The sequence below is a fragment of the Calonectris borealis genome, chromosome 3, assembly GCF_964195595.1.
Source record: "Calonectris borealis chromosome 3, bCalBor7.hap1.2, whole genome shotgun sequence".
In the NCBI taxonomy this organism is placed as follows: domain Eukaryota; kingdom Metazoa; phylum Chordata; class Aves; order Procellariiformes; family Procellariidae; genus Calonectris; species Calonectris borealis.
The window spans coordinates 2,861,758-2,886,566 of NC_134314.1; the positions used below are offsets into that span (position 1 = coordinate 2,861,758).

At 40.3% G+C, this 24,809-nt stretch overlaps 1 protein-coding gene across 3 annotated transcripts in view; it reads right to left on the reverse strand.

The window, feature by feature from the left end:
• KIF13B (kinesin family member 13B) overlaps positions 1 to 23,097 on the reverse strand; it is a 133,276-nt gene extending 110,179 nt beyond the window's left edge. For 2 of the 3 annotated variants that reach the window (XM_075144841.1, XM_075144840.1), the window contains exons 1-2: positions 22,881 to 23,096; positions 12,103 to 12,196 (exon numbers count right to left, since the gene is read on the reverse strand). In XM_075144841.1, coding sequence (XP_075000942.1) covers positions 12,103 to 12,196; positions 22,881 to 22,935 — 149 coding nt within the window. In that variant the 5' untranslated portion in view covers positions 22,936 to 23,096. Of the gene's footprint in view, positions 1 to 12,102; positions 12,197 to 22,880 lie in introns of all 3 variants that reach the window. The other variant, XM_075144843.1, reaches the window with a different exon arrangement.
• Positions 23,098 to 24,809: the final 1,712 nt, after the last annotated feature.

A 24,809-nucleotide genomic window follows, 5' to 3' on the forward strand; every position in this document is an offset into this window, starting at 1 on the left:
TCTCTAGCTGCATTTTCAGGAAGAAACCAGAACTATATGGGCTATCAGATGAAGGCTGGCTGATGACAAATACCAAAGAGCTCCGAAGGGTAGAGAGAAGAGCCTTCATACCAGGAAAAGACTGGACAGAAGAATAAAACAATTGATAATGTCACTTTTGATCAGAGTTATTCATATTAAGCAACATTTTTGTAAATAATTACATTTGTTACAAAGTATAATAAAATTCAGATCATAAACATATGCAAATAATGCTTAAAAAAATTCAGAGAGCTGGAAGTGCTCATCACTGAAGGGCTATTCAGATAAAAGCTGGGTGGATATCCTGTTTCTTCATTTCATTTTATCTGAGCAGCACAGTAGAGCTACAACTGCTGAGGCATAGAACAAAATGCTGGCAGAAGTCTACAAACCCTGAGGACAAAGAAAGAAAATGGTATTGTGCTTTCCATAAGGCTAAAAATGAAAGTAAGTGGACTAGCCTAAGAACCTCAGACAATATACATTAAGATGTAGGGTTTCTTTACATCACTACCACAATATAGAGGCCCTGAGTTCTGGTCCCACTGAGCTATGTGACCTAATTAATTATACACCAGCACAGAAAGCTTCCTGCTTAAAAAAAAACAACAAACCACAAACAAAAACAAACCCGAACACAAAAAAAACCCCAGGACAACAGCGACAAAAAAACACCCAACCCAAAACCCATCCTCCTCAAACAATAAAAAAACCCACCCCCCCCCAAACAATAAAACCCTTCTTGCACTTGATATCAACCAAAAAAAATGGAAAAAATGCTAATTTATTTTAGAGGCTACAAATGGAAGGAAAGAATCTGAAGTGACTGTCCTACAGTCAGATAAGAAGTGTATGGTAGAGCTGAGGCAAAACCTAAATCCCCTAATGCAGCCACTGCTCTTACCACACGTCCATCCTTCCTCTCTCTTCCCACACATCTTTAAAGTCCAGCCCTCGTCCTTTACACTCATTTAGCAAAAAAATCACTTCTGAACCTGATTGCTTCTCTCCTCAAAGGAGCGCTGATGGGACAATTAGGCTTTGCATTTTTGTAAGATAGTATATGCTTATCAAAGCTGCCATAAACTTTAAAGTGGTAATTAAAATGTTGTTACTTTATTTCACATACTCCTAGAGCACTGAATGCAACACTCGTACCACAGCACCAGAGCAGTGCACAGGAACCAGAGTTTCTATGATCAGACTTCGTCCTGCTCCATACCAAAAGAATGGATAAAGACACAAGTTATTTTAATGTACATTGGAACCAGGGGAAGATAGCTTGGTACCTCTAAAACTGCAACAACAACAACAAATTTAGTGGCCCTTTTAGGAGGCCATGAACAGCCATACCTCTGTAGCTTCCTTCCAGGAAGGACAGACATTCCAACCCAGAGGGAAGGGTGCTGCTCATGCAAGAGCAGCAGATGCTGCATTCCTGCAGACCTAGCTCATGGAAAACAAAAAACAAAAATACCTACAAGATGTTGATTGTTGATTTCTCCTCATAGGAGGAGGAGGAAAAACAGTCCTTTTATCTCTTTCCCATCTACTCAAATTAAAATAGGTAAAAGAATATCAAATATTAAAGCAAAAATTGAGGTGCTATAGCAATTGCAATTTTCCCTTCTTACTGCAAGGGCTTGAAAACAAAGGTACACAGAAACAATTTCCTCTGCATTCAGTAGTGTTGTTTCCCACTCTACAGAACTGTAAGATGGTGGCAGAATCAGGCTAACCCCCTTAAATGTAATGGAGGATCAAGTGTTATCTTTTGAACTTACCACCACAACTAAAAAAGGACAAATTACCTCAAACTGATGCACACAAATAACTCCAAAAACTTGTTCAAAGTTCGTCAGGACAATGAATATAAGACACTAAGATGTACAAGGTTTCTCTTTTTCTTCACTTTTCACAATAAGCCCATAAATAATTTAGGAAACAAACCCTGACAGTTTTTATATTCCATTTTCCAAAACCTAAGGAATTCAGAAGACTATACATTATATTATCTAGCTACATATTCTAGCTGACCATAAAAGTACATGCATTACAATCACTGATAATATCACGAGGCATTTAACCACCTTCTCAGGAGCGCATCAAAGCATGTCCTGCCACAGCTACTCAACTCTGAACACTCAGATTAGCTGATTTCAAATTAGCTTGAGGGATACATCTACGCAATCTAAAATGACTGCAGCAAACAATGTCAGAGTTGTTCAGCAAAACCAAAGTTATTCTGGCTACTACTAATCAATCATGTTGGATGGCAAGAAATATCCCCTCTTGCATCTTTTTCTGCTCTCATAATCATATTAATCCGAGATCAAGATTTTGGCATTTAATCTCAAATATCCTCAAAATAAAATTGGTAGGCACAAAAACAGTTGAAGGCAGTTAAGAAGTTTAACAGAATAATTTTATATATTTATATATATATTAAATATATATTTTTATATATATATATTTAAATTCTTTTCTTAAAATTGATACAAACTTACTTGACAGGCATGAAATCTCAGTGAAGGTGCTCGGTATTCGCTGACACTCCAAATACCTTCCAATGCTGAGGTGTTAAAAGCTGTCCTGAACTGCATCTATCACCTTCCACAGAATTCAGCAGCTCCAGCCACTGAAATAATCCTTCAGCCTCCAGGAGTATTATTCAACATCATTCTGAACGCTAAATCCATTTTATAGTCTTACCTCATGAAGCATTATTATTTAAGAGTTGAAAATTAAGATGGAATAATTTCACATAAGCGTTCATAGCTGCAACATTTACTCAGAATACTGAAGGCAGATCTTAAGATCAAGCTTGCTCCCCTATCCTTGTTCACTTCTCTCCAGTTTGTGGCCACTAGGTCAGTCCCCTATCTTTCTCAATTTGATTTAACAGGAAATATACTTTAAAGTCTTCTGTTAACATATTAAATCAACATAGGAAACAAATACTTCAAACTTAAAGCTCAGCTTTCATTACCTATCCAGTGTTTTGCTCGGTTCACGCTGTCAGAATAGCACAGGGTAACTTGTTAGTGTCATTTCCTTATTTTCATACATTCAAAGAGTTTTGACTTGATTTCTACCATTTCAAAAAATTAATACAATCAAATCAGATGTTATGCCCTTTTAAATTATTTTCATAAGATATAAACATACATTGCAGCAAAGTCAAAAAAGCCAGTGGGCTAAACTGGAAAACACCAGGTCAAATCCTAATTCCATTGAAACTGAAGTCCAGAAAAAGAGTCCAGAAAAAACTGACACTGAGCCAAATTGCAACCGACTCTTCTTAAAGCAAATGGATGTCTGTTTTAATGTGTGGATTTAACAAATCAAGAAAACAATTACACATCACAGTCTCCTTGAAGCTTAAATGGCCTGATATTCTAAGCTTCAGATATAGACTAGCTTTAAAAACAAAACTGTTGACAGTTAATCTCAAAATTGCTACAGAGATTTAAATAAAAGATACATTCCACTCAAATATTTAACATGTTCATATGCCAGAATGAGGGCTCTTTTCTCTTTTTTTTTTTCTTTTTAAACTCTGGGAACTGGCCCTTATGGCCGATACCGCTTTGCAATGGGAAGGGACTACAAATTACTTTCTATTTGCAGCAGAAGTCCACTCCTTAGATAACTCACGATCAGAAGCCTTTGCCAACTTCAGAGGAGTTTGCGTGAAGGACAGGCTGCTTAGCAACTATCACCACCAACTTCCAAACACTGTCTGCAAGCAGGTCAACAATGTTAAGGGTACCCCAGAACTTGCTGCTATATTACACAGTCTAATCAAAGCCTTCAATTTAGTGAAGAATTAAGGTTGCAGGTACTTTACAAATGTATCAGGTTTTAAGAAGAAAAAGTACCAGAGGCTAGGAATCCACGAAACACCAGTTGAAGGTTATACTTGAGATCACATGACACGTGAACCAAATTAGTTCTTCATCTATTATCTTTACTCTTTCCCTCAAGTACAGTAGGTTATTACTGACTTGGCAAGACCAAAAAAGGCTTCTTTCATGTTCAGCTAAGGAATATAAGGTGGCCAAGAATGATTCCTACTGGTGGCATGGCCGCCCAGTTCTCATTTCAAGAGGATGTGGCTCATGTTAAAAGTAGTTTTCACTTACAATACGGACACAGAGTTTATAAATAACAGATAATTCTAATTTGCTATGGCTATGTTAGCCATAAAAAAAGGCAGAAGTAAATAGGTGTGACCCAACTGGTGGGAGGGGAATTGTCTATTAAAAAAAAAAAATTGGTAGCAGAGTCTCACTGTTTTATTTTCTTAAGCAAAACAAAATAGGATACATTGACACACACAAGCACAGCTCAAAGTTTTGTTAACTTTTTTGTCTGTGACAAGAATTTGTGGAGGGTTTCTGCCTTGCATTTTCACTTTTACTCAAGTCAAAGCACGTGAGTTGTAGCAAACACGCTTCCTCAAAAGCACAACTTGAAGCGCAGCAACCCCTTTCTCTCCTGGCAGAACTCTTACTTCTCAATTTCGCACAAGATAAGTATTTTATAGGGCAAGTGTTCACCTCCTTGTGCAATATAACCCCTCACTGATGCCACTGAAGACTCAGGAGGCGCACAGTAACAGCCTTGTGTGCTAGCTCTGCTGTCCTCAAGACCTCGTCTCCATCCTTTGTCTGTCCCGACTCCTCTCTGATTTAAGATCTTTCCAGGACAAACAAACAGATCACCTTCAAACTTTTAATAAAGAAAATGATTTCTAGCTACTGCAGCGACTCATCAGAAGTATTTAGACATACAATTTTTACATCAGAAGACATTTTTCAGTAAAACACAGATCACTGGCAGCTGGATGCAGTCTAGCTTTAATGCACATGTATGGAGTGTGCGCCATAATATGGGTTTAATATGACTTCCTACAAAATAAACTCTGATAATAGACTGAAAAAGCAATGGTTTTACCTTAACTTCATTCAACCATTTAAATGACACTGTCGGGTTTAGGTGAGGCTTATTTTTTCCCCCCTCTTCTAACTTATTTAGGCTGTTCAGTAACCTGATCAATAAAAAGCAGCAATACATACTTGAGGGAGCTCATCAGAAACAACCATCATTTTACAGAGCAAGGTCACGCTTGAAGTGAGAGTTGTATACAGAGATGCAACAGAGCTGCACAGGCAAAGTCGGCAATACAGGAAAATCTCACAGCACTGTTTTCGCAAACATAAATTTCCTGTGAGCTGTTCTGTGCCCACAAAACACCAGTCTGGACATTGAGAGAGGCAGGCTTCCCTTTCTTCTGGATGTCAGCTGTCAGTCTCAGGAATACAAACACACTCTTTCCCTCCCCCCACAACTTCCTGGAACATTCTGCATTATGAAACGTTGCATAAATCTGTTCCCTGTAAGACAAAGCTGAACTAACATCTAACCTAGAAATTTCATTCTCAGTTAGTTTTATACATCAGTATGAACCCTTACCCGCATAGCAAGCCATCCCCCTTAGTCTAAGGAGGTAACACAGCCAACTATGCAGTTAGTGTTGTTTCCACACACTCGCATCCTAAGCTGAATTGTTCCTATCCCAAGCAGTTTAACAGAGCAGGAATTAATACAATTCCAGGAAAGATACAGAGAAGCAAAGGTGCATGCAACGCAATTAGATTTCAACCATCTTCAAAGACAGTAATATTTCTTCCTTTAAATTGCTTTGCTGTCAAATAGCAACCATTCCACATCATGCAAATGGTCCAAACTCAACATTCACTTTCTGGCTGTGTCCAACAGCTGATACTTCTAAGTAAAATGCATGAACAACTGGGGACACATACATAAAACACGGCCTAAGATGTGGCAGTTCTCCAAGCGGTTCTTACCTAACATCAGGCAGGATCCTGGTGTATTTTCAAGAAAATGTGTGCATTTTTCCATGACTACATATCAGTAATTGTCTCTCACTGTTTTCCTGGGACAAGGAGTTCTGCAGATTAATTCCACATATAGCATTGCCTTCGTACATTTTCCTCATTTTCTGATTATGCACATTCTTTCCTAAGGTAGAAAAAGTGAAGTGTGCACCCCTACGTGCTCCTGCTATCATATATTATTTTTAAAAGTCAAAGCATTCCTGGTTACTTCTACCAGTCAACTTTTCCAGTTCATATTTATACACACATACAGAAACGCCTATATAATCACATCAGCATTTCCTCTCTAGGCATCTTGACTGTCTGCATGCTGTTCTGGAAGATATGAGGAGAATCGATTAATTGTGCAAAAATTGTAAGATACTATAACTTAGATAAACAGGATCATGATATTTTCAACTTTTGCTAAACCTTCCTTTAACTGGGATTTTTGCCTACCATTCCATATATATCACATATTTTAGTGAATTGTACAAGTAATATACATGCTTCTTCGTGTCACAAAAAGATTATTTATTTATAATTGGTTAATGCAAGTTCTTCACTGGTTAACGTACATTTTCCCCAACCAACACACTCCCTATTTATAACTTTTGCAATTTATGTGCAAGTTTTACCACCTCACTATTCAAGCATTTCCCACGTAGTCAGCTACACTAAGATTAGCATTTTCCATTTTTATCAAGAGAGCACGAGATCTGTAATACTCCACACAGCAAGAGCTGGTAAGTCGTGACTTATTTTCAGCTTTTAGCCAGCTTTAAGGAAAGTTCTCGAGTCACGCTAAAGAGTCACACACACATCGCAGCCAGATGAAAGCCGGCTTCACCCGTGCTCTGTGCAGACCAAATAATTGTATAACTGCTAAGGCTGTGCCACGCAGGAGCTTATCCTGCCTCTCAGCATGCTCGCTGGTGCTGCCTCCGCATAGGGCAGCACCGTCACAAGAGTTCTGGCTAACCGAGGGCAGGCAGGGGGAGCTTGTGTGGGCTTGCACAAACGCCGTATTCGAGTTTTTAGTAACTGAGCAAAGAATGGGCGAAACCAGAATCTGATAAGATCGTACTTAGTTCTAAATACACTTTCTGAGCTTGGCAAAAGCTCGGGGCGCTTTATCTATCATTTAACATAGTATCTAGGCATTTTGTAAACTTTCATGTTAAAGCAGAATACAAAGCTTGGCTCAATACATACATTTTAATTCCCAGGACCACAGCAGTAGTGTTTTACAGTTAGTAAGCCCTTCCAATCCTTCTGGTTTTTTTTAAATTTAGAAATTGCATGTCTTTGTTACCATTCATCCATTTCACACTTAACCCTTCAAAATGAGTGAACTAATGTTGCTTAGTCCTTGAGACTCCGATAATTGTTTTCCGGGACTATTTTTTCAATAGCTAAGTCTTTGACAGCATTCTGTCTATCTTGGTTCTAATCTTCATTTCTTCTTCAAAAGGATTAAAAGGTTCTTCAGCTTTATCAGAAGAAAAAAAAACTTCAGTCCGAAGCGGAACTATGGAAAGTTTTAACACACTGGGCTGTTTATTTCAACCCAACTGCTGCCTACAGTCCATCGTTCATCTGAAATCAGCAATTTATTACCTACTTACTGCATAAGTAGGTGGGTTTTTTTTTTTTTCATTGTTCTTCACTAAATTCTGTGAGTATTAGTTTTATTCTCTCAACAATCTTTAAATTCATCATGGAAAAAACTTCTCTTTGGGAGTATTATTATTAGTAGCCATGACAAGGTAAGCATCACTTAGCTACAGCTCTGAAAGGTGACCCTGTTTTAATTACAAGGAAAGTGGTCCAAAATTATTTCTCCCCACAACCTTTTTCAGGGCTGTCATTTGTCTCAGAAAGAAAATGGTAATTGGAATGGTAGAAGAATCTTATAAAGTATTCCTTTATAAGTAAAATATACTTGGGCTTCAGCCAGTTCCTCATCAAAGCAGAAATCATCAAGCTCAGATGTTGCAAGGCTGCAAAAATCCTCAAGTCTAAGATAATAGTACACCACTTCCCAGTTTCCAGAACTCGTTAGAAAACAATCAAATTGAGTTGAAGTATCACGACTTCATGAGCAAAAACTTTGTCTGTGTGGATATACAAAAGTAAACTGGTTTAAATCCAGGAATAAATAGCTTAAAGGCAAACCACTTTTTAAAAATATTTATAAAGACACTCAATTATTGAAATATCTATTACAAAGCACTAATTATAAAGATATTACAATAGCTGAAAAGGAAAAATCCAGCCTGGTTTAACACACTTGTCAGCTTCAGTTAGCTGCACTTCTTCCTCGGAATAGTTTTTACCCTGTGCCAGTCTTTGGAATCTCTCTCTTCTGCAAAACAAGAGGGAAAGCATCTATAAACCACGAATTGCAACAGAAGTACACAGAAGTCAGCACTCCTTTCATTTTTAAACACATTTTCTTAATAAAAAAGCTCAAAGGTCGCTTGTTGGGCAGATGTAATAAATGCTTTGTTTTACAAATATCATGACTCATTCATAGGCCTGTGCCAGACTAATACACAGTGTAGATTTCTGAGCTTGTATCAGTTACACAATTACAGTTATGTCTGCAGTGTATAATAAAATTCCTTTGTCTGACCTGTCAAAAATAATAATTTTTTAAGTCTTTTTAATAGGTCTTGTTTAGGAAATGTAAAACAAGAGCACAAGCAAATTGAGACTAAAAAAAAAAAGGCTATAAAGGAACTTAGAGTAATTACAGTCTATTTGGAGGTTTTCCAAAAAATTAATTCCTATAAACATTCCAATTGTTGCCTAGGACTTATCTATTCACTTCAATCAAAATGAGTTCACACCCTCTTTCAAGCCCTAGCCACTAAGTAATAACGCTATGAGTAATCTTTGCGGCACACAGTAAATCCCGTGTTGATAAAGAAACTTTAGCCTTGACCTTTGCAACAGAGAGAACAGACAACTACATAAGGCAAACAAAAAAGTCGACAGGTCATGCTAATGATACTATTTACAGCGAATCCCTGGAGGTTCACACATCCTTGAGAGGGGAGATTTTGATTTAAAGAGGTCACTTTAGGAAATTTGTGACAAAACTCAACGCTCTGTAGCAAACAATTTTGTGAAAGCAACCAAAGAAAAGGTTGACCATTTCCACACAGTTCATAATTTTCATTTTAATATGAGAAACCGGCACTCAACCAAACCCGCCCCCCAATAGCCCAAGGTTAGTAACAAAGCCTACCCAGCCCGGACGTCAACCGATAGATTTTAAAATCGATCTTTTGTACGTGATCACATAGCACAGCACTATTAAGGATTGCTCAATAAAATAGCTGCTGCATTTCTCCATCTCAGGAAAGGTAATTTCTTGGTTAAGGAGTAACTAATAGGAGGATGCTAGATTTTTGAAGTTGTATGAAAAGAGACTTCTTTTTTTGAGAGCAAGTATTTTACACACATTTATTAATCCTCAAGCCTCTAAAGAAATGTGTAAATAATATATTCAGTTTGTAGACGCAGAAGAAAGTGAGGTCAATCAGTTATCACCTAGATTTTCAAAACATTCCTTAATTTTTAATGCAAAATTTGAAATAGCTAGAGACGCTCTTCTTCTGAAGACCTGAAAATGTTTCAGTGGCAATTACATCAACACAATTCGCTATCTCCAAAAGTCAGGTCCCACACACCTCAAGTTGGGTATCTCTCAAAATATGAAATACCTAAATAGAGTGGACATTTCTGGCTTTTTCTGTACACATTCATTCCCAGGTCCCTTGGGAAATCGGGAGAGGCGGGTGTATCACTTAGGAACTCCAAAGCCTGCTTCTCCTCTAACTCAGAGGTAACTGAAAACAGCATGTCAGGTATTTGCCGTTTGAACTGATCTGACTGGCAGAGGTTTTTTGCAGATGGACAGACACATCATGTAGGTCTCTGGCCTGCGAGGACCACCTTGGGGAAACAGGACAAATATGCGTAACACGGGCTAATTCACCCATTAAACTATTTATTTACACCTACTCATCTCCCAGACTTGGTTTCTACCAGAGAGGATGGAAGTGGGAAAACATGCATATTTCCAAAAGTCATCGGTTGTTTTTCCAAATGTCACTCCCTGCCAGAGCACGGCTGAGTCATGACAAGTGGGGATGTGACAGCACAGATTTCTGTTTTTAAAATTTTTTTCTCAGTTCCTAAATTGACCCTGGCATCTTAATGAGAAATGCAGCAAAGCTCTTAAGATTTTCAAACTTACCCTGCTTTGCAAGCATCTAAAGAGTGTATTTACAATATTATTTACTTTTCTTTTCTCTGTTTAATTAAAAGCACTCTAGGTTTGCCAAAATTCCTTCAGCTCACTTCAGACACTAGACAAGTCTGAAATCAAAATGAATGATTTTACAGCACAAGGCAAAGTTGTTGACGGTGGATTTGGAAACAGAAGCAGATCCTGAGCATAAATTAACCCCCAAACTTAGAAGAACCGTAACTAAAACTAACCTTTTCCTTGAGCTGATATTTAAGATTCTTCTGATGGAGCTGCAGAAGCCAAGACAATTTAGCGGCAGCCTCTCTCAAGGGTATTACTCCAACTCCTCACTACTCCAACTATGTTTTTGAGATATGTTGTCTCACTGTTTGCAGGCAAACCTTTAGTGCAGTTAATGGGCCTCTGCTTTTCCCTCTTCTATTAAATCACCCCATATAAATTTACTATGCTTCTTGGTTAGATTAGCAATGGGTATTTGTGAAAATGCTAATGAAGTATTCTTTGGTCTGGCACTCTGGTTTCTCACACTAGGCTCACCATCTTGTCTGGGACGTCAACGCAACTGCCAACCCACTCCTCCCTTGCCAGGGGGCACGATTTGCATGATGTATTCTCTCACGGCGGCAGTATGAACATTTTTTCAACATATATTAGGGAGTATAAACTACGCAGCATTTGATTGGTTGCCATGTTTTAGAGAAACTATGAATAATATTCTTAACACAGCTCTGGCTGACTAGGCTTCTGAGAATCTCAATTTCCTGCCATTTTTAGCAGTTTTGAAGGCTCAAATCAACATAGGTATTTGGCAGCTAAACAATACACGTGTTTCTGGAGGAGGCAGATATTGATACAAACAAAAACACCCCACCACACACAGCCTGTTTGATTTTAAGTAACTTATTAAAGCTCCAGTCCCACTGTCTGTAATAAGTCTTTCAGGTGATGACAACAGAAAGTACATATTGCACCCGATGATCTCTCTGCTTTTCCATTTACTACCACTTGGGTTTGAGAAGTTTAAGTTAACAGAGATCAGGAAAAAAATACTTCCACTGACCACTGACACACAGTTCAGCTTTACATGAAAAAGCTATGATATGCTGCATTTAAACAAAGCTCTTCTATGTGTTTAACTGATTTTTTCTCATCTCTGTTACCCTTAAGACCACTTCCTTCTTTTTTTTTTTCCAGAAAACAGATCATGATTGACTGCAGACGGCCAGTAACGGGTTTTGCCTTTTCCTGCACCCCTGTTATTTTGTTTCATGCATGCATTTTTTTCATTTCCTCCCCTTGCAAACAAGTAATAAATTAGGTAGTCACAACCTTAACCCTATAATTATTACAGGACTTTTTTCAGTTTCACAGTAGTTTAACAAATTGCCAGTTCCGACATAAGTTGGTCCCCACCCTTAGCCACCTTTCCAAGTATTTTTGATGCATGTAATGCCCCACTGTCAAGACACTCCTAGAGCTACAACTCTCCAGCATGTTCCCATTCCCCTTCTTGCACAATGAATACAAGCCCATTATGAGAAAATAATTGTGAAAATTAATTTCATTCCAAAATTACAAACTGTGCCCCGCTTAAATTGTTTTGCGGATTTAAATTTCTCCTGTTCCATAACAGCATATGAGAAGAAATGAAAGAGTTGACAGACCCATTAATTGCTAACACATTGTTTAAAGCAGGAAGCAAACGCAGTAAGCACCAAAGCATTTTACCAGCCTGGTAAAATCAGCCTTATTTTATAAATGATGGCAATTACATTGCAGAAAGAATATATATAATTTTTTAAACTGAAAGCCCTCTATCAAGGCCTACATTTCCCAGTTGTTAGCCTCATATTTAATTTATGAAACCCGACCTTCCTAATTCAAAAACCTTACCTGGCATCTCCTTTTGAAAGGTTGGTGTTTACAGGATGAAGAATAACCTTGTTTGCATCCACATCCACCACACATTTTGTATGCAGATCAAGCTCTATAAAGAAATGAGAAAGTGTCAAGTGCTGCTCCTAAAGCACTAGGATTATATACACCATTACTTCCTCCAGACACCAAATTCATTCATGCAGTCTGACAGCCACCCGTCAGCTAGAGAATAGAAACAGGACTATTGCCAAATTCCACTTCTAGAGATATTCTGATGGGATGGATCCCGTCCAGCTTTAAAGCATGCACTCCTTTCAAAACAAGAAAGAGCACTTAGGTTTCACTGAAGGACAATCAGCATATACAAGGCAGTATGAAATTTCTTCTGGGGAAAGAACCATTAGGCATGGTACCGCTTTGACAGCTCTTCTTACTGCTCTCTCAATGCCTCACACGCTCGGAGGGAAAGCTGCCCCTACCATCTGCAGCACATTTTCCCCAGCCACTGTTGTGATACTGCAGCATGCCACGCCAGCTGTCAGTCCTGGGGCACCTGCTCGGAGAAATTCAAGTCCCATCAAAAATAATTTAGGTGCGAGTGTGTAGTAAAGGGCTTATCCTTCCCGACAGGCTCCCAGTCAGCTGGAAAGCCCAACACTTCCAAATGACGCTAAGCAATGGGATATATACTGTGAGTAATAAGAATATTTGGAATGTATGAGAATTCTCAGCCATAGAAGCGTGGAAAACAAAATAAAAGCGTCAGATAACACTGACAACCGTCCAGGGTACCCACCCCATGACAAATGGAGTTAGATATAAAAAAAGCACACAACCACTTGCAATCAAAGTCACTGCCTACAGACATAGGGGCCTGGACATAAACCAGTCCAGTCCTGTGTTCTCACACTCTGATGCTGAACCTGGAAAGTGCACCCAAGTGCCGATACCTATAAACATGACACACTAATCACACCCAGCAGGCACTCTGCAACGCCCTCGCACGCTGTGATGATGACGACGAGGGGCTACACTGAATAACCTCCATACAGGGTTCAACACCTCAGCTGAATCACCAAAATATCGTCCTGTCTAATCATGTTAATTATAATCCTCATCCTCCTTCATCTCTGCTCTTTCCTGCTCTGTCACCTGTACTTGCTCTTTCACCTTACAGCACCTTATAAACTCAGACTGAAAATCTCTCAGGCAAAGACCGCAGATCTTAATTATTGCACAGCACCTCGCAGGCTTCTTGCTACTGTCAAATAACATAATAAGAGGAATTTTCTTTCACTGACATTTTTTGAAAGAGATGTTATAGCCTTTTGCTATTTGAAATGCAACAAAGAAAGCCAAAGCTCAAGATTATTGGTTATAGCAGGCAGTCACATGAAACTGAAATCCTTCTGAACAAAACTACTTCTCTGTTATTAAACTGTGCTTTTGTAGAAGGAAGAGACAGACAAGTTTCAGAAGCTACTGTTTATTTTAATTTCTCTCCACACCCTGAAAGCTAATTTACCTATTATTAATATGCAATACTGCTTGCTTAGATGAAATTATATTCTTCATACATCCCATATCCGACAAGCCACTTTATCTTAGTCTGTCTGGTTAGAGATTAACATTTTGTATTGCATTTCCTCAACTACTGAAGAAGGTTTTTACATGCTACCTCCCTTATGCAAAGCATAAGATATGTGCACTCTGTATATAAGCAGTATGGTCTCTATCACGATTTTTAATCCGTCTCTTGGGAGAGAATGCTGATGGCAGGTTTTGTATCCATGACTGCCTGGTGAACTCAAGGTCTTGCTAGTATTCATTAAATCTCTGTTTGTGAAATACCTTTAAGAAAGCACGCAGACAGGATACAAGAGTTCCTTAAAGTCACGTCCTCACAGGAAAAGAAGATTCAAAGCCAATTTGTCATGTACAACACACCTTGTCTGATGATCGTCATCACAAAGGTAACGTTAAAATCCCTCACTTAGGTGTCCTGCAGACAGGGGACAGCATGGTTTCGAAAGATGTGGTAGCCAAACTATTGCCAAACAGGGAGGTCTCAGTCCTTCCTTCTGACTACCTGTGCCTGTTGCTCACCTTCCACCACTAATGTGCTCACCAGACTCCTCCATAAGTCACTTCAAGTTACTTCAATGGCAGAAAACCACCCAACATGAAAAATGGATGTATTCAGACACTACAGAAAGTTACATCAGCCCGGTGAAAGGTCTGAAGAGCATCAAAGGCCATGCAAACAAGTGGGTAGACCTGTACGGGGCGGGGGGGAGAGGAAGCAGAAGAATGAGACCTCCCAGCAGAGATGAACTGCTACATCAGCTCCTGGTGTCCCTAAGAAACAGTTATATTCAGCCTCTAAGCTGGGTTATGTATCCAGACAGCCTTAATGCTACTTATCCCAGTTACCTTGGCAAAAGACTCACATGGCAACTCTCCTTTTAGCTGAAGAAATAGTTTAAATTCTGTTTTAATAGCACATCATACACTTTCTACAAATTCTGGCTCTACAAAGAACATACAGAGCATGTTCTTTAACTGATTTCTGATTTCTTTAATGCTTCGAGTAGGTTGAGAGATTAATCTTATATTAGCCACTACTGAAAACCATATCATCATAACTTCCACCTCATTAAGTTTTTAATATTACTAAAGCAGGTTAGCCTTACAGACAAATTATCTTCCTTCTCTTTTGGATACCATCACACATGGACTCCACCCTTACTTTTACTAGTTTCAGTGTCTCCTAGGTAAGCAGTGTACTTGCTGCCCGTGAACAACAAGCAAAATTAGGATGCATCAGGATAAGATGATAAGCATGCACATCCAAAAACACCTATTAGTTCATCTTCTAGTAAGGACTCATTTGTTGAGGCTTGGTATTATTACTTCTTTCAGCTATACAGTACCTGTTTTCAGGCAGCATGAAATTTAGGAGAAGTTAAAAGATGACAGAAGTGGCTCACTGTCAAACTTTGGAGATTTATCACAAATCTTGTAGCTCAACAAGATTTAAAATCTCACCTATTATTTATTGCTAACCTGCTTCTACCTTCAGTCATTACCAAGCAAACACAATCAACTATACTCATTTCCTTCATCAAAACAAGAAACTAATCAGCTAATTGCTTTTTGAAAAATTAAAACACAAACTCTCAACATCTCAAGAAACATTTATTGCGGGGAATGAAAGCCTCTTTCATAGCTTCGGAGTAAGACAGCTGTGACATCCATAATAAAAGGGTAACACATATCTTAGTCATTTTTCCACATTTACATTTCATAGCTGTAGAAGTGTTAAGCAAAGGTGGGCTGAGAGCAAGAATAATTAAGTCAGGAGCTTACTCACAGCTCTCGGATGACTTTATTTTATGCATGAAACTAGAAGGTGGGGCTTGAAGGAGGCCATTCTCCTTCCCATTTCCCTTGATTTTTCAACTCCTCACAAAAGTTTTCTAGGACAATAAAAACTGGGATTCAAGCAATGCAGATCTTAGCTGAAACCACACTCTGTAAATCCTAAATGACTATGCCTTTGGTAAGCCTTATGGGTGTTGTAAAAAGAATTCACACCACCCATATACACTTTGGGCTTTTTCACTAGCCTAAGAAATTCGGTGCGTTTCAAACAGGGTGGGAAAGTCAAAAAGCAATAGAGCAAGAAAAACCAGGAGTAGCGTACCACCACGTGCAACGGTGGATTCAGCAGGCACTGGTATATTCACAACAACAGGTAGGAGTTTACATTCCCTCTGTAATAGCAGTCACGCCTCTGGTAATCATAAACTCAACACAGCAGATTTTCCACAACAGTGTTAGGAAACACTAGCAAAGGTGCAACTTTAAAATGTACTAAACAGGTTTGGGGCAGAGACGAAGACTGTACGTGAATCCTGGAGGAAGAAGAAAGGAGTATTTTGGAAAATGTTGGACGTTTTCAACTCCGGGAAACCTCCACCTTCATTTACAGATCATTTAGGGAACTCTCTTCATAGATTAGCACGACAGTGGTTGGATAACGATGTACCCAACTCACTCGCTCTAGCAGGGGTACAGAATCAAACCCAGCTGCATCAGGCGGCATAACGAAAACATCTGAACAGCCATGCAGTGATACTGGAGCTTTTTCAGCCACTACCCTAAAAAGTCATCCCACCTTTAAGGTTGGTCTTTCAGAACCAAACAAAATGATCTTAATAGATAGCTTTTACAGAGCAGTTCAAAACAATCTTAAAATGAAAGATGATACAGTAAATAAGCTTGCCTGCAGTTTATGAAACTAGTGGTTGGGACCACGGCATCATAACGGCGTTTAGTACAACAGCCACGGTAGCTGAAAAGTCTGTTAAAACTGACTTGACTCTCCATAGTTTTCTCTTTATATACTCTGTTTTTTCACATTGTATAAGATGAATTAAGGGAAAGCATTTCCCAATTCATCAAGAGCCTTTATTTCCACATGAATTTTTCCATTCAGATATCAGTTCAAGAAATTAGTTTCTGATAGCTGACAGTTTTTCAGCCCTTTCAAATACCATTTGACACTAAACCCCACTGAAACAAAGATGTGAACCTGGTGTTGTAACACAGGTCGAATAAAATTTGTGACAGATTCCTCCTGGTCCCACTACCAGGTTTAGGGCAGCTGCACCTGCACTGACACCTAAGGACCCCTTGGAGACAGGACATTAAGCTCAGTAGTGTCACTGGGAACAAGAACGGCTGCTCTTGTAGAGTTTCAGAAAAGCTAACTGAAGTATAAAAAATAAAACGTGAGAGGTTTTAAGTGCATGTGTTAAGCTCATAAGCCAAAACTGGCCCGGAATACAAAAGCTCAAAATAATCTCCTGTAAAGACAGACGATAGAAATTTTATATTTTAAATTGCCAGTAGATTTTCAGGAGATTAACATTCCCTTGAAGGTTAGAACTGGAATGTTGTAGCCTGAGCCTTCGATTGCATTGAGTAAGAAATTACAGTTGCTTTCTTGTACCTTTCTTGGTCTAAAAAAACAAATTGCAGTAACACTGAGAAATGTTTAAATAGTAACTTAAAAATATTTAAAAGTTTATTTATCACACAGATTAAAGGAATGCCACTTAAAAAAAAGAGGCTGTTTGGTTTTTTTGGTTTTGTTTTAAAAAGAAATCTGAAAGCAAGTTCAAACACACAGGTCCTCAAGTCTCCCTGCCAATGTTTTGTTGCCTTAGAGTGATTTTTCTCTTTGCCCTTTGCTATGTAGAAGCCAACACAAATAAAGGAAAAACTAACTGACTATATGAGAGAGTGTCAAAATAACTTACATCTAAATGACAATGCTGAGAGCTTACATGGAAAAAAAATAGTGTAATAGCACTTCTAAAGCATTAATTGTAAGACATAGTAACTGATACATTCTGGATAAAAATACAGTAATTTGACTTGTCCCTTAAGTCTACCAACATGAAGGCATAGGCATTTTTCAAACTTTTCTGCTATATATATATGAACTGCGCAAATATTTTCAGGCTGAAATTTTCAGTCTGCAACAATTAAAGGTCATTAAATACGTATGAGTGCATCTGGAAGAGCACACAATACTATCTAATCTCAATGATGAGGTGTAAGTCAACTCAAACTCATGAGCACACATAACGCAAGCAAGCTCTCCTCACTTGTAGTTAACACTACATTGTCCAAATGGTAAAAAATGTATTCTATCTTCCGCTGTTTCATTTTCTGCAAGAAGAGAGCTTGCCAAAAGAGTTTAGTAAAGGCACTCCGTGTATCTGGACATTAACCTTACTCACAGTTCTGCCACTGCATGTGCTGCTCAGCTCACAGAGACTAAGTAAATAAATCAGTCTGGTGACTTTCTGATGCAGCAAAGAGCTCTGAGGAAGTTCAATGCACAACTCAGCGCTGCGGCTTTGTTTCGGGCTTCAGAGTTAACCGGAACAAAATGCAATAGTGTTTGCTCTGCCACCAACCATCCAAAAGCCAATGCAGAACTATTCACGGTGGGTGTATCTGATCTTCTGTTGACTTCGGGAGGAGCAAGCGAACATGAAACCAGAGCAGCAAGGTAATCTCATACTGCACTTTAGGCTAGCTCTAAAGATGTAATTAGCACAAGAATTGTTTGCCTTTGTGGCATCCACATTGGACTGACTGGTAGTCTCGCTGGTTCTTTGGCAGTGGGGAGTAAGCTTGTAACACCTTAGGAGCTCTTAAAATACAACTGCCTCACTGAGAAAGGCAAGATGAAACACTGACTCTACATGCTTTACGCATTTGTCACCGTATCTCTAGGTTAATCCTGCTTATACCATAAACACTATTTTATAGGTTATCCACAATCACCAGGAAATATTAAAAACTCTAGGCACTCATTTATGACAAGGATAATGGTGAAGTCTTGTGTTTTGCATATTGCCATCAGGATACAACAGGTGCCATTTAATTTACTCTAATACCATAATCAATCTTATAAGACTGCTTGCACAAACTCCAATTTATAGATAAATTGTTTTTGTTGTAGTCTCCAGTGGGAAAAAAACCCTAAACAAACAAAAACACAAGAACAACCCCTGCCTCCTCCCCCAAAACCAAAAACATTTCAAGTGACTGGAAATGCAACCTCCTCCAAAGAGTAGGAGGACATAAAATTAGCACCTATCACCGTGGCCAGAAGCTTGCACAGAAGCAAATTCCTTCCTTACAAGCACTGGAGACAGAATCTTTATCATCAAAGCACAAAAGGATCCCTGTCTGAACACAGAAACGAGTCTGGATGAATATACACATAAACATAATAGATATCTGAAAGTATATTTGCAGGCAATCCAGATATTTAAACTGGAAGCCTTACACCACAGTCCTACAAACAGTTTAATCTGGCAGCGTTGCCAGAATACAGGCTGTGGTCCCATGCAGTTTAAACCTAAGCTGGCACACCCACACCACCGCTCCCCAGCTGAGCTGTGCAATGCCACCACCCGCCCTGCCCAGCCTTGTGCCAGCACCGGGACTTCTGTTGCGCCTCAATAAATTCATTCAAAGCACTAAACACATCATTTTTTGCAGTTGAGTTTCCTGCCTTTCTTTTCAAACAGAAAAGCATTAACCCAAGTGAGATGTAGCAACACAACAGCAGTAGTTTTGACTGGCTTAAGGTGTCATCAGCCATACCCTTGAGCATAAGTCATATTCTTTTAGCACTGATAAAAGATATTATATTTTCATTAACACTACACTGAACTGATTCAAAGGCACAGGGGAACACAAGGACTTAAACGTACTTATGGGATGCTTGTACACCAACATCACTCGAAAACAAAATATTCAGTAAAACAAATCTTAATTTAAAAGCCTCCAGCTGTCTTTTGCTTTGCTTCATGGTATGGCTTGAGCATTGCACAGCATTTACCTGAAATATAATGAATACCTGCTAATAACTGACAATATTCATAAAAGGAAATACACTGCAACTCTAAAATACAACAGCAAAAGAACTTACTGATTTTTACCAAAAACCCTTCTGAAAAAAGCAGTGCACTAGGAAATACTTTAGTGAATGACAAAACCAAGAAAACAGAAGACTAAGAGTCTTATCTAACAAAACAGTACTGAATTATTTAATTCATAATAGTATGCTAATTGAAATCCCAGTTTGCAAAGCATAAAGCATGCAAAAAAAGAAGTCACAATTGTTACCTAGCAGAGCCTACAACTTTGGACGTGACGCTGCAAGTGTGTTGACACAGTAGTAGTTTTACAAAAGCATGGCTTCCATGCACAGTTTGTAGCATTGGGGTCTAATTTGAAGCAAGATGCAAAAAACCCAAGAAACCCAATTACAATTATGAATGCTTCCCCTCACGGCTAAAAATTAGTCCTATAAACTTAGTTTATAGATTACCACATCACATGAGAACGAAGCAGGACCCTCAATACTATCACCTTGAAATGCGAGTACTATGAATAACCAACTATCTAATATAGAAATCCCTTCAACATGCACGCAAGGAACCTATTATACTTTTATGAGCTGTATAAATTAGTAATAGTTAAACATACCACTTTTATTAACCTAATAAACCCTTGCCTTAAGAAATTCATAATTCAAACACTAAAGACAACCACCACCACCACAAGTAAACACTGAGAATATTTCAAAGCTTAAATTTCAACAGTTGTAACCATCTGACAGGTTTGCAGTTTTAAGCCCTTCGGTGCAGAGGGAAGGAAAGAACATCACTCGTGATCCTGAAGAAAACAAATACTTGTTTCAGGTCCAAAGCCCCAAAACTTCATACAAATACTTCTTAGAACAAAGCGCATATTAGAGAAAAAGCCGCCTCTTGCCTCAAAGCCTATTAAAAAAGCAAAGCCACAGAAGTCTTCCAACTGCATGACTCTTCAGAAAATCAGTTACACAAATTCTTAAATTTAACATTAAACAGGTAAGAAAAATACTAGACTTCATAATCACTGTTTGTTTCTATAAATTCTAGGACCATCAGAAATACTACATGGAGGTATCAGTTCTTTAGAACTGACCAAAACGTCTGGACTGTGACAAATAATCCGTTCAAAAAAATCAATTCCAGGACATTTTGTTTCAGGGAGAAAAAGACATTGACCTTTTAGGCTAGACTTACATGGATTAGGTATCACTTACAAAATAAGAGGATGCTTTAATAGCTGCATAGCGGTTCTTACAGAGAGGAGGTACACCCCGACTGCCAAGCTACGTGCCAAAAGCGTGGGGTTCAGGTCCCCCTTGTCTCTGATGAACAGCAAGGACTGATACTCAAATGTCCCTTGCTCCTGGATAAGCCTCCAGGCTACAGCCATCTTCGCTAGTCCATAACATTTTTAAGTTTATACAGAATAAAATAGCTCTGATAACAAGATAGACTCTCCCATTCTCCCAGATTCGTGCAGCTCAGTGTTAGGATATTCCCTAGGGAGACAGAAGCTTCAAATAGATGTACTGCTCTAAATCTGTAATCTTCCATCATTTTTTCCCCTTTACTTCCACCACTTCTTCCCCATATATATTTTCTGCAGAACTCAGTCCCTAGCTGGTAGCAGCTTGAAGACCACTACACGTGCACAAACTCGGAGCTGAACATATGTAGAATATACGCCAGGAGGGAGAGGTGCATTATTCATCCTTGGAGATTCAAAACTTGACTGAACAAGGCCCTGTACAACCTTAGCTAATTTGACCTACTCTGAGCAGCAGGTTGGACTAGAGACCTCCAGAGGTCCCTTCCAACCTGCATTATTGTATAATCCCAGGGGTAAAGAGCACAACAGAGTCAGAAGATGTCTGGGTCACAGCCAAGGAAACGACCTATGACAGGAAAGGGACATGAGCAAGAGGAAAGCCCGTGTCTATCACTGAAACACGGCAGCACCTTTCAGCTCCTTTCCATCCCAGCTCCCATCAACTCCTCCACACTATCACTCAATCTCCTCCCAGCAATTCTCTACAGGGATGGGTCCCTCCTCAGTTTTGAGAACTGCTACCTGAAATGTAACAAAATGCAAATTTTGGTCTAAACATCCTTGATTGCCCTAACCCACCCGACTGTAAAGACATCAACTCTATCTCCTCTGTTTTGGATGTGGGACTTGAGAGCTCTTGTGAACTCAGTTTGACATTCCCCTGCTTTTATTTTAAAAGGAATGGAAATACTGTTTTCAATACTTTAACCTTTTTTTTTTTTCTTATTTATTGAAAGGAATTAAAGAGTTATTTTGTTTCAGATCACATGGAAGACAAAGGGCTTTTCCCTCCCCTCCCTTTTTGCTTCAGGTATTAAACTGACTTCACTTGATTCCCTTTCCCCAAAACGAATTATTGGCATACTTCTGTGAGAATGTGGGGAAAAAAAGCCACCCTACACGTTTCTTGGATTTTTGCCTTCTTCACCTTCCCATTCCTTGGCTGAAGTTGCCTTTTCATACTTGCTTCCTCATAATCTAGAGCAAGTTTTTCTAATTAAGACAAGTAATAAACATTTAAACAGATGCCCAGACCACAGTGTGATTAACATAACCCTTAGGCAAGTTTCGCTGAGGGAAAAAAAAAACACCAACCCATCAAAAAAAAAAAATCTTGTCAATTCACACTTCCTCTTCCATGTTTTCTTGTTTGTTTTTGTTTCTTTTGTCCTTATAGTGCCTCTGTCACCTGGTTAACTCCGTCCCACTCAATCACCGAGGGGTTGTAGAGCTGAGGGCTAAATTGGCACAGGAAAAAAATACAGAAAAAGAGGCATTTTTCCCCAAAACCCAAGAAAGCAGGAAGAAGGAAGAGCTCTCCCAGCAGGGAACAGGGCACAGCCCGGCTGTAAAGCAGGTGCAAGAGGTGCGCAGAGGGGTGTACCCCGGCGGGAGGGGGGCAAAAAAAAAAAAAAAAAAAAAGCCATAAACCAGGGCGAGTTTAGGAAAAAGATGTCAGGAGAGGGGAGTTGAAGACAGCTGCTCCGTGAGAGCAGCTCGGCTTCGCCCACAAACCTACCTGTACCTACACACGCCTGCATAATGAATAAATATACACATACACACCCCCTACCGACACATACACCTATAAACACGCCCCCGCGCCGAGACACACACTTATACACCCACACGCAGGCATACCTGCCCCTATAGACACCTATGGGGACAGGCACCCCCCGGCCTCCCGCCCCGCTCTGCCCCTCAGGCCCGCTCCCCTCACAGACACCCCCGCGAGCGCCGGGGAGGGGGGGGGGTGTCGCTGGGGGTCTCACCTCGCCGGTTCATGGGGCGGACGCGCACCGCCACCTTCACTTTGGAGTCCCCCATCGCGCCGCTCCAACCTCCCCGGCTCCCTCGTCCCTCCTCGGCTTCCGTCTACGGAGGGACACCCGGCGGCGCGGGGAGGAGCGAGGAGCGGGGCGGGGGGGTGAGACCGGGGGCGGTGGGAGGGAGGCACCGTGCGTGACCAACATCCGGCCGGACTACAGCTCCCAGCGTGCAGCGCGGTGGCGCGCCGGGAGCGGGGTGGGGCAGCGTGGCGCGCTGCACGCTGGGAGCTGTAGTCCTGCCGGCGGCCCCCGCATGGAGGAGAAGCATTGCATGCTGGGATATGTAGTCCTCCAGGATAGAGACGTTTCGTGAGGGGCTGCGCCCCGAATGGCGTTTGTGGGTCGTGTTGTACAACAGGGCGCTGACGGGGAGGCCTCAGGGTCACCCCAGGTCCTGCCACTCATCCCCTGGGTGGCTGCGGGTGAACTCCATCGCACCTCGGTGTCCCCCCGCCATGCATCAGGCCCTTTTTGGGGGAATACCGTGATATTTCGTGCCGAGCAGACAGCAGCATCGCCGCTGAGACCAAAAACCTCACCTCACCGCAAGATTTACTCTGGGAGTGACAAAGCAAGACGGCATTGCTTTGCTGGTCTGCGGGGTTTCCGTCCGTCAGACATCGCGTCACATTGAATATCATGAACCCAACGTATAGACCGTGGTTTTAGAGGATGACCGGGTCTGGCTTCACAGAGCAACCGCTGATATTCTGTCACCACGCCGTTATTAACGGGACCGGTGCGATTCGCTTAGCGAAGGCGGCTCACTAAAAGAGCTCAACAGTAATCATCAGAGACGGTTTGAACAATATTACAATTTATTCCCATTAGATGGCTCGACTGCTCAACCGCAGCTACTCATTGCAAAGACCGAGAATGAAACTATAATGCAAAGATGCAAAAAAAAACCCCTCATTTAAATGGACACGGTTGAAAACCCTCATAGCTGCTATTTTAGTTCAAAACCAGGATTCTCTCTGTGTTATTTTGAAAGGCCAGATTTCAGCAAGGACAGGGAAAAAAAACAAATTCAGAATTGTAATCCTTTGGCCCTTCAACACCAAATAAGGTTTTATGACAGAAATAAATAAATAACACATTTTCAAGTGGTTTTGAGATAAGATTTCAGAAGGTAGCGCTTTTCACCCAGGAGAATTGCACTCAATATCTGTCATTTCATGCCTGCCTGACCTGAAGAACATCTTGTCAAAGCAGAGAGAAAACAAATATTAAGTTGGCATTGAAGTGACACTGGAATTAATGTCTACGTTCCTAAGAGGAGCGCATGAGCATCCCAAGTTAGGAAGTTGTCTTGAAGTTAAAAAAAAAATTAAATAACAGCAGGTCAGACCAAGCAGGGTGGCAAAAGCTTGAAACAAAAATTGAGTTTTTGTCCGTAGCAGCAGAAAGCATCGGCTCCTCGGCATGCCCGCTCGCAGTTCAGCCCCGCAGCCCCGTGCTGCGGAGGGTTTCTTGTTGGGAGAGGGGACGACCGGCTTTCAGCCTGCACAGTTGGTTCTTGCACTTATGAACTTGAGGCTCCAATTACAGGATGAAACTCGGCTTTGAACTTCTTGTGGTATTTTCCAGCTGGGGCCTCAACAAACCGCACCAACGTTTTCTGAAACCAAGTTCTTTGCGATGGAGATAAATATAATACCCGCTTTACAGCTGGGCACGATGAGCAGCACGTGGAGGGTGAGGTGTTTTTACGTCAGGTTGAGTCACCTGGAATCTGATTTAAATAAATGGCGTGAAACCTGCCAGATGTGCAGGGGATAGCAGGTGTCACCCAAATCCAGTCCTTCCTCCTCCATCTTCTTCTCTGGTATTAGTTATCATTGGTCTCTCTGTTATATGTAAAATTAAACA